Below are 16,237 nucleotides of genomic sequence, written 5' to 3' on the forward strand. Positions count from 1 at the left end.
ACATACTGACAATGGTCAATATTTTCAGAGGAAGATATCACTAATGACCTGTAATTTGACCTTTGGGAAATGTTCATGAGACAGATTAGCTAACCTTCTCCTGTGGTGGCGTTTAAAGTTTTACAAAACTACAGGTAATAAGATGAAGTGGAATTACACTGATCTGTGAAATAAAGAATCATTTGAGTTTGCTTCTAATTCTATAGGTTCATTAGACTCTATGGCATTAAGGAAGAAACAAATTACACATATTTTTAAATGACAAAGAAAAGTTAGTAGTCATTAACTCATGATTTGAAAGGTTTCCATTTCTCTGCCAATCTCAAAATGCAAAATGGAGCTTTATTTATATTCAAGGCCAAGATCAGGAGAAAATTACTTCTAATACTGTCATCATGGAGTTCAACAAAGATGTGGTTATTTTTCAGTGATTAGGGCATTAATAACTACTAATGCAAATGTCTCAAAAACCTGAAATCCTATGGGAAATGTCCTAAAATCACTGAATTCTTATAAAACATGCCATTCTTATTCTAACTAAAAAAGGACAAACACAAATACCTCCTTTCACAATGGTGTTTTCTTCAAAATTCTTTCTAGATCTTAACACTATCTTTTCTTTAGCTTTGGTAATTCTGGCTTTTAAGTCACTTTGTAAAATTATAATTAATATACTATATAAGGTTTGTTCTATTTTAAAATTGAGATATAATTGACATCTTAGTTTCAGGTGTACAATATAGTAATTTGATATTCATATCTACTGTGAAATAATCACTAAAATAGGTCTAGCATCCATCAGCACACAGTTATAAAAATTTTTTTTCTGGTGGTGAGGACTTTTAAGATTTACTCTCAGCCACTTCCAAATGTGCAATACAGCATTATTAACTATAGTCACTATGCTGCATGTTATATCCCCAACACAATTATTTACAACTGGAAGTTTGTACCTTTTGAGCCCCTTCACCCATTTGGCACACTCCACCTCCTATCTCTGGCAATCACCAATTTGTGCTCTGCCTAAATAAACTTTAAATTACCAAATGTTTGAACATATCCACATGCTCTTAGGAACAATCCATTTTTTGATCTGATCTTTTGCCTTTCATATAATGCTAAGATAACTCGTCTGGCTGGGGGAAATCTAACAACAATGTGCAAATGTCAGGTTGGATGCCTTTGATTGAAGAATCTTAATATGAATCTCAGTCTACATAAAATCTAGCTTACCTCTACTCTGGGCTCACCTCTTCCCATCCTGTTACACTGGGAGACATCACCTCAAGTCACTGTTCCCATTTATAAGTAAGACCGTGCAACACAATTCAAGCCTAACTAGCTGATGTTAATTTGTATAGTGTTTTGCATTTAAACCATATATTTTCTTCATTTTCAAAGTGGGCCTCCAATCAAAAATAACTGGTTGCGCCACCTTTCCACTGTAATTTATAATTCCTTTTGGCAAGTAACTTCTCTAAGAGATGTGAAAGGAGCATCGCCTAACCTTGATGAAGGTGCTTCATGAAGTTTGATGCTAGCGCTACGGTCCCTCCGTACTGGGGCAGGCTCCAAAGTGGGTAGGCCCGTGGCTGAGGTGGTGGTTGTCCAAGTTGATGAAACTCGTCTCAATAAACCAGGAGGCAAACTCCTTCTCAGGCGCTAGGAAGAAGGAGTGCTGATTTTATTACCAAGCATATTTTTGATCTCTAACTTCTGTATAATACAAGGGGAGAAAATGGGTTTTTAATTGGAAGTAAATTTATTCAACTGTATTGGCTGAAATAATACCTGTCTGAAATTTGGGTGCTCAGGAATTCAATAAAAGAATGAATATTATAAAATTAACAATTGGGAACTTCATTTAGATGATGATTTAAGGAATTATAGGATCAAGAGTCACTTACCTTTGGGAAAACTTTATATTTACTTAGTTTAATGAAATATACATAATTATATACATATTAGTTATTATGAACAAAAGTTTTTCCTCAAAAGTCAATTTGAAGTTAGGGGCATGGATTAATTTTTATCATCTTGAAAAACAGTCTTGGGATCCCTGGGTGGCACAGCGGTTTGGTGCCTGCCTTTGGCCCAGGGCGCGATCCTGGAGACCCGGGATCGAATCCCATGTCGGGCTCCCGGTGCATGGAGCCTGCTTCTCCCTCTGCCTGTGTCTCTGCCTCTCTCTCTCTCTGTGACTATCATAAATAAATAAAAATTAAAAAAAAAAAAAGAAAAACAGTCTTTACACTAAAGTGTTTATTAATTTAATTTCTTGATTTACACAAGGCAGGAACTGAGTATAAGATGTAACTCACAAAATGCACCACTTTTCTTGTGGCTAGCAGGACTTAGACATCACAAATAAGGGTAATGTCATCAGTACCAACTCATCTTAGCTGAGTCTTCTGTTACAGGGTGACCTGTAGCCCTCTCATGACTATTTCTCCTCCTGGGATACCCTAAACAGGATATATGGCATCAATGGCACGGAGGCAAGACTCTGAACTTATCAGGATGAGCACCAGCAGTTTGAAGACAGTCTTCACCTTAAAAATTAAAATGAAGGCATCCTTCTAATACAACTACAGCAATATAATAGGTCAAAGTTCAACCCATTTGTATTTGTGGCTAGTTACTCCTAGTAAACAAATCACATAGGCATTGTTTACAAAGATGCATTCTGGTCTTCTGAAGATAGCAAAAACTCTTGAGAAGTATATGGCACTTTGAGATTCCAGAACAGCTCTGATCCTAGTTTCCCATATTTCTTAAAGATCTGAATATGCATCTCAGCAGGTAATTAACAGTAAGCACTATAAATACCAGGACTGATACTTGAAAATCTCACTCACTTCATGTCAGTTTTGAGACTGAAAGGAAACAGTAAATCTCTCTCTATTCCTTTACTGTCACATCATGCTTAGCCATACCATTCTCAGAGAAGTGTTCAAAAAAAATTATGTAAATACCTAATGATAAAGTTGTGTGAAACACACATTCCCGAGTCCAGAGACTCACAACAGCTAACTTGTGGGTGTTGCTGACTGACCACTAGGCTCAAGAGGACCGATGCCTACTTACCAAACAGATAACCATACAGGATGTGCCAGAGATGACTTAAATTCTGATTTTCTTTTCAGTCTTTAATATAACCCATTTTCAACTAATGCAAGGTCTAAGCTGGGTGTAGGATCCTATTTCTTACAGCTGACATTTATAAAACTCTTATATCTTACATATAAAAAGAAGGAATTTACAAATCACTAAGGCTATCTTTCACTCAAAGTAATCCAAAATCAATTAAAACTGAGTTCAAAACTTCTCGGATTTGGGGAAGCCAGGAGGGTACCATGAAGGGTATCACACAAAGAAATCATGAGCAGGGGATCTTTGGGTTTCAGAGGGCAAAGGCTTTTAAACAGAGTAGGGCTTTAGCCTGCCCCTGCCTCTCACTGCTATATCCCTTGCCCACAAAACAGAGCCTGGTATATAGAAGTAGAAATTTATTCAAAGTCTGAATTAAAAAAAAAAGCAACCCCAAAAGATAAAACTTTCATTTACAGAAGGCTGTTAGGTACCAGGACACAAGTCTTTACCTCTAAATTTTTACTACTTTGATCACCATGAGGAACACATCCTGAGTCACTGACATGAATCTGCTTCTGGGTTTGGTGGTGACAAGAAACAGAACCAGGAGGCAAAAGAAAAGGTTTAACCTTTCCAGGGATATGTCATTAATACCTACCTTGGGAATAGCCAGCTTGTCTTTTTCAGAGCTTTCCTCAGAATCAGAACAGGTGTAATTTTCACTGAAGGAAACGACAGGATTCACACGAGGCTTGTGAATAGCCTGGAAGGTGAGCTGGGTGCTGAGCAGGTTGCTCACTGCCCTCAAGGAGGTGCACACGTTGGGGGGCAGGGAAGGGTCTGCCAGGAGGTCGGTGATGAGGCCGTGAGCCTCACCCATCACGGCAATATCCACAGTAATACTGGTTCCTGAAGACTGAGACACCAAACAGAGGGACACCCAATGAGAAAAAGGCCTGAAGCTGAAGGTACCGCACTGAAATGGGGCTTTTTCTGAAAACTGGGCTGATTGACTCCTTGAGGTTGCAGTAAAGGAACATCCAAATCCCATTTCTGTTTCAAATTTTGCCACAATGTGCCGTGGCTTTTGTCATTTTTGTGTTTGTGGCACATATCTCAAAGTTAGAACTTGGGGAGGGGTGGGAGATATTTGAAGAAATTAAAAACATAAACACTAGTTTTTCAAAGGGAAGAAGTTGGGGGTCTGGGCGGCTAAGTTGGTTAAGCCTCTGACTCTTGGTTTCAGCTCAGGTGGTGATCTCAGAGTCCTGAGTGGAGCCCTGCGCTGGGCTCCGTACTTAGCTGGGACTCTACTTGAGATTCTCTCTTCCTCTCCCCTGCCCCTCCCCTGCTCATGCTCTCTTGCTCACTTTCTCTTGAAAATAAATAGAAATATATATATTTATTTTAAAAAGGCAAGAAGTTTCAGAGAATTGTAAAAAAACTTCCTATCAGCCACTTCTTATGAAGAGCTCAACATTTTAATGCATCTTATTTAGAAGCATTCTAAAAGTTACTTCATTCTAAAAGTAACATTAATATACCATAAACTTTCAAATTTAGTAATATTGTAATGTTACAGTTAAGCCTGATATACAGTAGTTATTTATGGTTTTTCTTTTTTTGGCAATTTTATTCACCTGAGAGAGAGAGAGAGAGAGAGAGCAAGAGAGAGAGAGAGCAAGAGAGAGAGAAATCACAATGGGGGAGGGGCAGAGGTGAGAAGCAGACTCCTGGCTGAGCTGGGATTCCCAACTCCGGGGCTCAGTTCCCAAGACCCGGAGATCATGACCTTAGCCGAAGGTAGATGCTCAACCAACTGAGTCACCCAGGTCTCCCTATGGTGTTACTTAATTAATATTATAGCTAGGCCCAAAAAGCCTTTGGCTTTTGATCAAATTCACATGTTGTCCCTCCTTTTCTTGTGCTTGGTAAGAATAGCAATTTTGGTTCTGGTTTTCTGTGACACATCTGTCATATTTTCCAAACTGCCTATCAGACTGAGAGTCATTATTATTTGCGAAGAAAGGAAAAGCACAGAAACAGAGGACAGGAATGTATCCAACCCTGTTGCTCAGGCCAAAATGCCAGCAGGAAGGCATGAGAGCAAGGGAGAGCATGGGCAGAGTCAAGTCCAAGAGGGTAGATGAACCTTAAAGACAGTCTATAGAAGACCATTAATATTGGAATATTGCCACAGTATGAGGCACAAGGAATCCACATAACTGTATAACGCACTAAGCCATCAGGATGGAGAATCTGGAATTAGGCTACTTATGTCTCAATCCTGACTCCTAACCCTACCACTTTCTATCTGCATGATCTCTGGCAAGTCATTAAGCTTCTGTGCTGTGATTTCTGCATCTGTAAAGTGGATATGGTAATGGCACCAACCTCAGAAGGTAATGACAAGAATTAAATGGGGAAATATATGTAAAGCACTCAATACTGTGCTGGCAACTGTAAGTGCTCAATACCGATAATGGTATAAATAATAATAATAATAATTCTGGAGTTTTTCAATAAAAGGCTATTACAAGTTTGGTTATGTATTTGGAAGAATAGTTTCATCATTCTCTCACAACACAGTTAAAAATAAACACTTCACTGGTGGGGAAAAACATGTCATCAAAAAAGTGAATATGTATTATTATTATCAGAAAAATATAAGAATTATGAACACACCCAACATACATGATACTAACTATAAGTAATGGATAAATTTTTCTGTAAAAACACAATATAAAATACTTATGTCTTTTACCATGGAATAATATTAGTATCCATAATAATCATAGTGGCAGCTGACATTTGATCACCATAAGTCTTCCAAGTAGCTACTTCATATATTAATTTCATTTTCCCTATATATTTATTATAAAAGATAACTTGCCAGAATCTTGATCAGATAGCTGGAACATGGAAACATGAGGCTGCAAACAAATACTCTGGTTCTACAGCTTAAATACTGAACTAATACACCAAAATACATGTTGAACTTTTTAATCTAATGTTCCTAAATAGATCTGTAATTATTTAATGGTTTATGTAATCACTGTGTTGTGTTCTTCTCTTTCTGGATGCCTAAATATCTATTATGAACCAATATAAAAATCTAAGTGCAATGCTAATAGTTTTATGATAAACAATTATACATACTTCACATATGTACCTACATTATCAACTTCAAAAGTGTTCATGAAAAATGTCACTGAACTAAGTTAACATTCCCTTTTGGAAACATGTATTTTCAAGTGTATTCCTAATTACAATGCTTCTAAAAAACTCACTCAGTGTGACCTTCTAGAAGAGTAATATTTATTCCTATCCATGTTTTTCTAATAAACTTAAAATAATAAGTCATTGTACCGTTTCCCTTAAAAAATGAAAATTTAAGTCAAACTGTTTTTATGACATAACATTTTCAGACTTTCTGACAATGAAATTAACAGTTTATGTTCTAATAATAAATAATTAAAGAAGTTGCCTCAGATTGTTCTCACTACACAAAATTTACATACCTGAAGAAAAAGTAGAGCATGTTCACTAATAATTAAAATTATGATTTTTAATGCATTACTGGTCAGAGAACAAGTCTTTTTTATAATTCTCTAATGTTATGACTTTTTTATAACATTTTATTTTTTTAAGTAATAGACACATTTCTTATTCAGAAAAAAACAGATATTAAAAAATTTTAAAGTAACTTTAAAATATGAACAGAATTGGGCAGCCCTGTTGGCTCAGCGGTTTAGCGCCACCTTCGGTCCGGGTCGTGGAGTCCCAGAATCTAGTCCCACTTCCGGTTCCCTGCATGGAGCCTGCTTCTCCCTCTGCCTGTGTCTCTGCCTCTCTCTCTCTCTCTCTCTCAGTCTCTCATGAATAAATAAATAAAATCTTTTTAAATAAATAAATAAAATATGAACAGAATTGAAAACTCATTCTAAGTCATTGTTATTTTATGTAAGCGTTAAGAGAATAAGCACATTATGTATTTCCATGCTATGTATGCCATCTCATGAATAAATAAATAAAATCTTTTTAAATAAATAAATAAAATATGTACAGAATTGAAAACTCATTCTAAGTCATTGTTATTGTTATGTAAGAGTTAAGAGAATAAGCACATTATGTATTTCCATGCTATGTATGCCATCACTTTTGTTTTGTCTTCAAGCAAAAACAAATATTCATGCCAGTAAGAATTATTCATACAGGAAATAGCAAAAACAAAAAGAAAAACAAAGAAAAAACAAAAACAAAAGCAGACATTTTTACTGTTTAAGAAGGATACTCTAATGAAGTATACTTACTACTGGAATGAAGTCAGGTCTTTGCTACACTGGTTTTCTGCCTCAAGAATAGAACTGTTAACAGTCAAAAGTTGCATCACACATAGAAGTTATCACCACTTATTGGCTCAAATAACTAAAGGCTTCAATGAGGCATAAAATCTGAAACCAACAATCAGATTTTCTTGCCACAAAATTGCCAAGGCTAACCACATGTGATACGCTCAAAGACAGATGGGCCCCTATTTCAATAGGCAGTAGGCAAGTTATAAAGACACAGGCGTGTCCAAGGAGTAGCTAGTAAGGAATTTTAGGAGAGAAGACCTTTGGATGATGATAGAGTTTTTTTTTTAATCAGATGATACAAAATATGAAAAAGAGTGACTCACACATTGCCATACTCTATCCAACTTTAAAAATAATGTAAGTTTCTAGGTAATACCAACAAATGCTCAGAAATATTCTATTTAACTGATGAAATCTTAATGATAATAAATACTAAAGGTTAAGTTTATATGAAAGCTACTTTAAAGGAAAGTCTTAAGCTAACAGCCCAAAATCATCTTTGAGTGCAGTAATGAACTATACTAAAGCATGAAACCACAGTTGGGTCTTTTTAGGGTAGAGATAATAAAACAAATCTTTTGCTTTAAAAAAAGAAAAGGGACCAAGTGATATGAGACATTCTACTCTGCAAGCTCTACTTATAATAGAAATATTTATATTTAACATTTAAGAAGATGCAAGTTTAATTCCCTGGATGTTATTTAAATGACAACCAAATTTGGATTGCTACCTTTAAATAGAAAATCTGGAATTTAAGCCTGATAAACAGTAGAGGAAAGTGTAGTTTTTTGTGTTCAACCAAAAATAAATCTCTTGGTAAAACCACCACTTTTCAAAGCACACAGGACTCAAAATGTTTTCCCTTTTCCCCATTATCTCCAACCAGTCTACTTTACCATCTCTGGGATGTGAATATATAGATGCCTTGCTACAGAATATGATCTAGTTGCTTCCAAGTTACTTTACTCATTGTAAACAAAAGACCAGGAGAATCTGGAGTTATAGATAAGAAGTTAAAGAAACAATAACAAATATACTTAACTTATAAACACCACTAAACGTAACTCCTAGATTAAGCATGTATTAATCAATTCAAGTATAGGACATTTGTTTTCACTCTTAATTACAGCTGTGCTAAAACTTCGAAATTACAGTATTAGTATGATGAAAGGGAAAGCTCTGAATATGTGTAGGGGTCAGAAACGATGTGCATTTTGTGAAAGGCAACTAAGTTTCTAAATTACCCCAAGAGGCAAATTTTGAAAAATTCCAACAAATAAATCCATGTGATCAAATTACTAACAGCATGTATGTAAAATAAAATTATGTATCTTTAAGTAACATGCCAGGTTATTTATTGCAACACCGTGTTGGGGTTACTGTCAAAATATTATTCAGATGGAGGGAATTCCTAAAAGGCATAACTGTTAAGCAGTTTCAGGAAATAACTACAGGAACAAGGTGAATGACAACAAAGAAGTCAACAAATACCATTTCATTTAAAGAATGAAAAGATGCTCAAGGGAAAAATCAGAAAGGGACTGGGAAAATTGAGGTCAATAACAATTTGCTGTTCAAAATGATCAGGGAGGCTATCTGGTGTAAAAAGTGGGGTGAAGGTAATGCATCTGATTCTTGATGAATTCTTCGGAGGCAGTACCAATATAGTCAAGTTATAGCTTTTCATCCTATATATTTTGAAGCAAAGATTAAACTGATAACTTCAACAAATGGGTTACATACATCCCTGCTTAGAAGTGGAAGATATGGGGCAGCCCCGGTGGTGCAGTGGTTTAGCGCCACCTGCAGCCTGGGGTTTGATCCTGGGGACCCTGGATCGAGTCCCACGTCAGGCTTCCTGCATGGAGCCTGCTTCTCCCTCTGCCTGTGCCTCTGCCCCCCTCTCTCTCTCTGTGTCTCTATGAATAAATAAATAAAATCTTTAAAAAAAATTAAAAAGAAGTGGAAGATACGCTATCACTCTCAAGTCTTCTGCCTCAGTGAATTAGTAAATCATCTGATGAGTCATTTGCTTTGGACATTAATTTATTCTAACTGGAAAAAAAAGAATCAGAAGCAGTATAAAAGCCTCTTCAAAATTCTACATGAAACTCCAAGATAGGTTGCAAGTGCCAAAGAACCAGAATTGAGATAATTACCTTCGTAACCTAGTTGAGATGCTGTACATCTTGAATCAGACCCCCATGTTGTTTAACATTTTAACTTAAGATGGATTCCAAAACTAATCACAAGTTTACTCTATGCAATACTGTATCAGCTGCGGGCACACAGGCTCCCCGCCCCCCCCCCCATAAAGTCAGAGAACTGGGTTAGATCTTCCTAAGGTAGCGTGAGATTGCTAATCTCACCCAAGCTCTACCTTAAAACGTATTATTGAGTCAGAGGCAGTTTCCTTTCTATGCTAAAATGCCTGGTGGCATTCAGTGCCCAGGAGGAAGAGGCTATTCCCTGGAACTTCCACAGAATTCTCCCAAGCGTTGAGCTGTACATTTGCCCAGTGTCAGTTTCCTTTGGTCCCTACTGGTCTGTTCAGGCCAGTTGTATTTTGTCACTGTAAATTACCTATGCTAATAAAATATCCATAAACCAGTGATAAAATGAGTAAAAACCAGAAAAGTTGCTTTAAAAACTAAGTTGAACAGCTTTAAAGACTTCATAAATACATTTCACAAAAGTGAGGCCTTGATAGCAATTTCTGTTAAATTAATAGGAGAGGTAAAACTATAAGCATTCAAAAGGAAAATGATAGCCTATCTGAAAGATTTGAACTCAGAATACTTTCAAGTACCCAACTCATTTCCACTGTGAAATAAATTGAAGCTGGCAGTTGTGTACAATGAAGCACTGGTGTATGTGCACATGGAAAAAAGACAACTTTCCAGTCTGATCAATACAGCGGACATGTGCTCAAAGAGAAACATTCTTGGATCTTCACGGAAAAGATTTGTGAAAGCCTGCATATTCCTATGCATTAAGTTAAAGCCTATTACAAGAGGCACAGAGAATAAAGGTCAAATGTTTATAATTCTCTGCTTTAAAACTTTTAAAATGAACAGACCGATTACAGTCCTGATCATATCTGTTAAGAGAGCTCCACACCATTTTAAACCCAACACCTTTCACTTGAAAGACCTCCAGTGAAAGGAACTATTTATTACAGTTCTAGCTACTCGTCATAGCTATTCGTTACCAGCCCTGAAACAAGATGGAGAAAGTAAAGTCTGGTTTATGAATTAGCACATGAGGTGCAAAAAGGAACGAGACTTTTTTTCATCATGTAATATGGAACTTTGTATGTGTAAGAAGTTGGAAAACAAGGTTGTAAAGAACTGGGATAAAAGAGAGGAAGTTTTACCCTTTCATCAATATCCAATTTTTATTTTATGAATTAGTACATGAGGGTTTTAAGAGCAGAGGATCTAGAGTCAGCCTGACTATATCCAAATTTCAGGTCTGCTGAGATTTTCAAAAACTTCAAGTGCCTCCCTTGCTTGTTTTCTCAGCTCTGAGCAGGGCATGGTAATAACATTTACTGTATAGTATTGTTGATGATGAAATGAAATCATGCACACAAAGACTCCAGCAGAGTTGCTTGGCCCACAGGACACGTTAGATAAATATTATATATCCCCACCATTATTATTACTGCACTGAAAGCATCATGTGGTAAATCCTGCACATGGCACGTATGTTTGCCTTCAACATATACTGGGCTAGTAGTCTTTTCCTAAGTGATGGCAGCATGGAGACAGAACTTCTTTATCACACAAACAAAATATCCAAACCAAAAACCTGAATACTTTTGCTTCTTATTCTAGATAAATATAATGACTGTGCTCCCTAGTCCCATATACTCATAATAGTTCTGAGATTAATTTTAGGCTCTCAGAAAGTCCTGGTTTCAGTTAATACGGTTGATTGCACTGGTATAATTTATAACACAGTATGTGAAAGGAATTCTAAGAGCAGGCATCTTAGCTCCATTGTTGGAAGGTTTTTTTTTTTTTTTCTTTTTTTCTATTTAGTCATCCTGGGAGGCACCCTGGGAGGCAAACATAGCATGGGAAGAACATTCTCAGGGTGAAGAGGGAGTTGGGAGAAGAGAGGAGTAAACAGTGTAAGGGATGACACATAAAAGGAAAGAGTCACTGGGACTGTTCTTACCCAACTTTGGTCCTCAATGCTGGGAAAAGATGCCTGGTGGGTTTTTGGGAGCAGTCTCCTCCATCTCTAAAGCACACTTTGCCACCCCAACCCTCCACCTCTTTCTCTGGGAGGCTGTCTGTGGGTACCAGGGAGTAGCATCTTGGTCTTTAATGTACTAAATTCACTTAGAAGGTGAGCTGGATTGATAAATGGTCTTTGGTGTATTACTGGTTCTGACCTCAGAGCCAGCAAAATTGCATATGTGTTTATACTTTCATAGGACCCATTTATAATTTTAGACTTGAAGTTGGTTGGGAAATTTTTGAAAAATGAAATCATGTGAAAATTTTGCAGTAACTCATTGTAGGCTGAACTTTGGCTATATGCCATCCTGAGGAAGCAGATGTTTGCTTATTTTAATTTTCTGGCAGGGAATATGAGTTTACATTTGGATTTTTCTCCTTAAGATAATATATATATACAGTAGGAGGAAAACATATAGGGCCCTTCATCACACTACTTTCTAACATCGCTGTGAACTGACCTCATGTGAGTGGTGAGACACAGCAAAATGCAGTAGTTATCAAAATCCTTAACTTCCTTCTCTTTTGATGTTCAAAGAGCATTCCACGTTACCAGACAGGATGTAGCACGTGGCCTTGTGTCCTTATAGATTTCCCCATAATCTATCTGTCAATAAGCCAAGAATTGTTAAAGCAGCCCCTCTGTTTTCTAAGTATCTTCCAAGACACTAGCAAATTCACTCCACAGCCTCATAAAGAACAATTACACAGAATATTGGTTTTTTTTTTTAAATTTAGGCAATAAAACATACTTATTAAATCATTTACGCTAGTAAGCACTCATAGTGCTAAGATAACCTCAGCTGCCTCTGACTTCCAGGCTGGTTCTGTTTCTTCTAATTAGAAAAATATGGGATGGGGATCCCTGGGTGGCTCAGCGGTTTAGCACCTGCCTTCGGCCCAGGGTGTGATCCTGGAAACCTGGGATGGAGTTCTGCGTTGGGTTCCCTGTATGGAGCCTGCTTCGCCCACTGCCTGTGTCTCTGCCTCTCTGCCTCTCTCTCTCTCTCTCTCTCTCTCTCTCTCTCTCTCTCTTTCTCTGTCTCTATGAGTAAATAAAGAAAATATTTTTTAAAAAAGAAAGAAAAGGGGATGGCTGGTGAAACTACAAGGAATTTGGGTAAGGAGCTCTTCCAGCGACAGCTCATGCAAATGAAGGTGGGAAGGCTTGGAGAGTATAAATTGCAATTTATATAGCAATTTATAAATAAAAAGCACTATTATTTCTGTTAGGGGAAGAAACTGGATTTTCTGACTGAGCATAAGTTTAGAAATACAGAAAAACTAAGAATCTCTGAAATAAAATAATTCATAAAAGTTGATGAGTTTTGATGGTCTTCGATTGGTTAGATTTTGAGAATTGCTATTAAACTTGAACTTGAGGTCTCAGTCGGCTTAGCCTAAAAACAATTTCAGTGAACAACAGATGGCAGTATTCTGCCTTTTTAAAGAACTCTAATTGTTGGAAGATCTTTTTGAATGAGTGCTGCTTCCTCATGACTGGTAGAGTTTAGTTTCTTTTATTGGGGGGGGGGGGGGGGGGAGGGGGGGGGACTTAAAAAAAGAATAACTTACAAAAGACAATTGGTAGAGAGTAATACAAAATTTTAAATTGTGTTCTCTCTCTCAGGACCACTGTTAAAGTGAAACTATAATTACATCATTAATAATTCTTCTCAATTACAAGCATTTCAGTTCTGTCACCCTTCCCCATTTTCATGAGGTAAACTTTGTAACAATGACCCATTTTCACAGACAATCTGATTGAAATTCTTGCCCCACGTGCAATTTTGTATTGTGATTAGAATGTCCATAAGACAAAAAAAGAATCAAAATATGCATTCTAACACAAATAGTTTTGTGAGCTTTCATTGGCATTTATCTGCCCTGTGTTATCTATCACCAGACTCTCCTACCTCATGGGCACCTACTTATCTATGCTACTGATTTGCTCCTAATGTTGCCTAACTGGGAGCTCTTCCCTCCAATTGCTGCCATAAGCACCCAGACTGCTTACCACATGAGTGCCTGGAACTCATACGCTGGAAGTACCCCAAAACAAAAGCAAATAAATGAAAAACCCTGGAAGCTGTAATTCAGAGAAATCTTGCATCTCTCACCAATTCTCACATGAATTCTTAGAATGTCTCTGTCATAAGCACTTGTGATAGTTTTCAATTCAACTTTTGACATGGATCTTGTTAAAGATTCATCTTCCTCTTCTAGGCTAAAAGTGTTACAAGGACAAAGGGAATCCTAGTTTCTACACTAGTTTAACTCCAGACTCCTGGCTAGTATCTGATAATCGTCAGGCATTAAATGATATTAAAAATGAGTTAAGTTGTAAGTAGCATATTCTAAACCTCGAGAGAAGTAAATATCCGCTCTCCCAGTTCTATGCTTTGAACAATATAGAAAGACAAATGACAGTGTCTAAGGTATTTCCTCAAACAAATAACTATTTTCTGAAATCCATCTGAAACATTTAACCTTCTAGCACAATTTCAATGTTCAGATTTTAATTTAAATAAAAATGTTGAGAATTGTTACACTGAAATACTGGAGTGATAAATAAAAATTGAATTTAACAAATTGATTCTGGCCTAACTGCTAGGCAGAAAACAGTGAAGCTGCTGAGAAAAATAGTGCCAACAAAAAAAGTGACTCTACACTTTTTTCTATAATCTGGTACACATCTATGGAGAAGAGCAAGCCAAGGACTCAGGTATATATATGAGTATTTTGGGGGAAAAGATTTAAAAGGCTTGGAAGTAGGGGAAAAAGTGACCTTTTAGTGATAACACTCAGATGAAGTACAGAGTGCTTCAGGTTGAGAAAGATGTGTCTGTGTACAGCACAGTGACTATAGTTAATAATCTTGAAATATATATTTGAGAGTTGGTACGAGAGTAGATCTTCAAAGTTTTTATTACAAGAAAAAAAAATCTGTAATGATGCGTGGTGATAGATGTTAATTAGACTTACTGTGGTGATCATTTTGCAATATACATATATATCAAATCACTGTGTTGTACACTTGCAACTAATATAATGTTGTATGTCAATTATGTTCAAATTTAAAAAGAGAAGAAGAAAAGGATGTGTCTGGAGAGGTTTGAGGGAATACATCATGACAGGAACATGAGCCAAATGCAAGAACTTTGATTAACTACTAAGAGTAATGAGAAACCCCTGCAGGGTAGTGACAGCATCACTACTGTGGAGGAAGGAGTCAGGCTGACTTTTAGGCTGATGGCTTAGATAGACAGAATCACAGGAGAAGGATGTTTTGATGTGGATGCTGAGATATTCAAATTTGAGTAAACATCTGACATTCACAGAATGATTAAAGTTGCACATCTGAGCTGAAAATACACATCCGGGTATCAATGACACAGATATGGTCATTTCAACAACACCCCACATGGAAGTGTATAAAGACAAAAAAAAAGTGGACTGAAGGCAGGGCCATAATCAATATCAATTTGCAAGGGTCAGGGAGAGAAGAAACTCACAAAGGAAAATGAGAAAACAGCTGAAAATTAAGAGTGTAGGGTCAAATAGGTCATGGAAATGCTTTTGTCAAGAAGAGAGGAGTGGCCAGTGGTGACCCATGAAATTTGAGAGATTAATAAATTCTAAAATTATCCATTAGTTTAGTATCTGGCCAGTCACTATTAACACTAAAGAGAGCAATTTTAGTAACATGCTGTGGTTGTAAGTTACACTATAATAAACTAAGCAAAGAAAAGAAGATATGAAAGTGGAGACAATGCATGATCCCAGGGTCCTGGGATTGAGCCCCATATCAGGCTCCCTGCTCTGTGGGGAACCTGCTTCTCCCTCTCCCTCTCCCTGTTTCTCCCCTTGCTTGTGTTCTCTGTTTCTCTTCTCTCAAATAAATAAATAACATCTTTAAAAAAAGAAGAAAATGGAGACGATGTAGACAATTCTTTCCTAAAAACTAGCTATAAAATGGGCGATCAAGGGATGTCTGTATCCAGAGGGAAAAGAGGCTCTAAAGAGCTGGAAAGTAAGTGAGCAAGCACAAATGTTGAAAAGGGAGATCCCACCAGTACGAGGGATTTTAAATGCAATGCAAACAGTGGGAATGATAAAGAGATGGAGGTCCAAGAGAAGGAATGAGTGTGACTAACCCTTCACAATGGAGGATACCTTTCCCAGGGTAACAGTGAGAAAAAAGACTAGATCTGCAGGTGAGATGTGAGAATTCCTCTACTTTGGCTTTTATCTAACTCTGAAGATGAGTCATGAGCCCCTTGTTGAGAAAGTGATGTAGGCAATGTTAGAAGTACAGAGGAGAACGAAGAACATTTGAGAAAGGAGAAGGAAGAGCTGGCTAGATTCTCAGGCAATACTGTAGGTCCAGCTGAGGTTAGAGACTTCAGCTCCAATATGTTGTTTATGTGTTACTTCCAGTGTTACTCAGCACGAAATTTTGCACGAAAAGGCAACAAGGTGGAAATAGGAAGGGTGAGCCAGATTGGGAAGAAAGAAGACTGAATAAGTGGACCA

General features: G+C 37.1%; 1 protein-coding gene across 3 annotated transcripts in view; it reads right to left on the reverse strand.

Annotated features, from left to right (window-relative positions):
• PDE3A (phosphodiesterase 3A) overlaps positions 1-16,237 on the reverse strand; it is a 322,412-nt gene that overhangs the window by 67,341 nt on the left and 238,834 nt on the right. For all 3 annotated transcript variants that reach the window (XM_072765864.1, XM_072765865.1, XM_025995539.2), the window contains exons 3-4: positions 3,752-4,009; positions 1,508-1,662 (exon numbers count right to left, since the gene is read on the reverse strand). In XM_072765864.1, the coding sequence (XP_072621965.1) occupies positions 1,508-1,662; positions 3,752-4,009 (413 nt within the window). The remainder of the gene's footprint in view (positions 1-1,507; positions 1,663-3,751; positions 4,010-16,237) is intronic.

This window comes from Vulpes vulpes, chromosome 8 (assembly GCF_048418805.1).
Source record: "Vulpes vulpes isolate BD-2025 chromosome 8, VulVul3, whole genome shotgun sequence".
NCBI classification, from domain to species: domain Eukaryota; kingdom Metazoa; phylum Chordata; class Mammalia; order Carnivora; family Canidae; genus Vulpes; species Vulpes vulpes.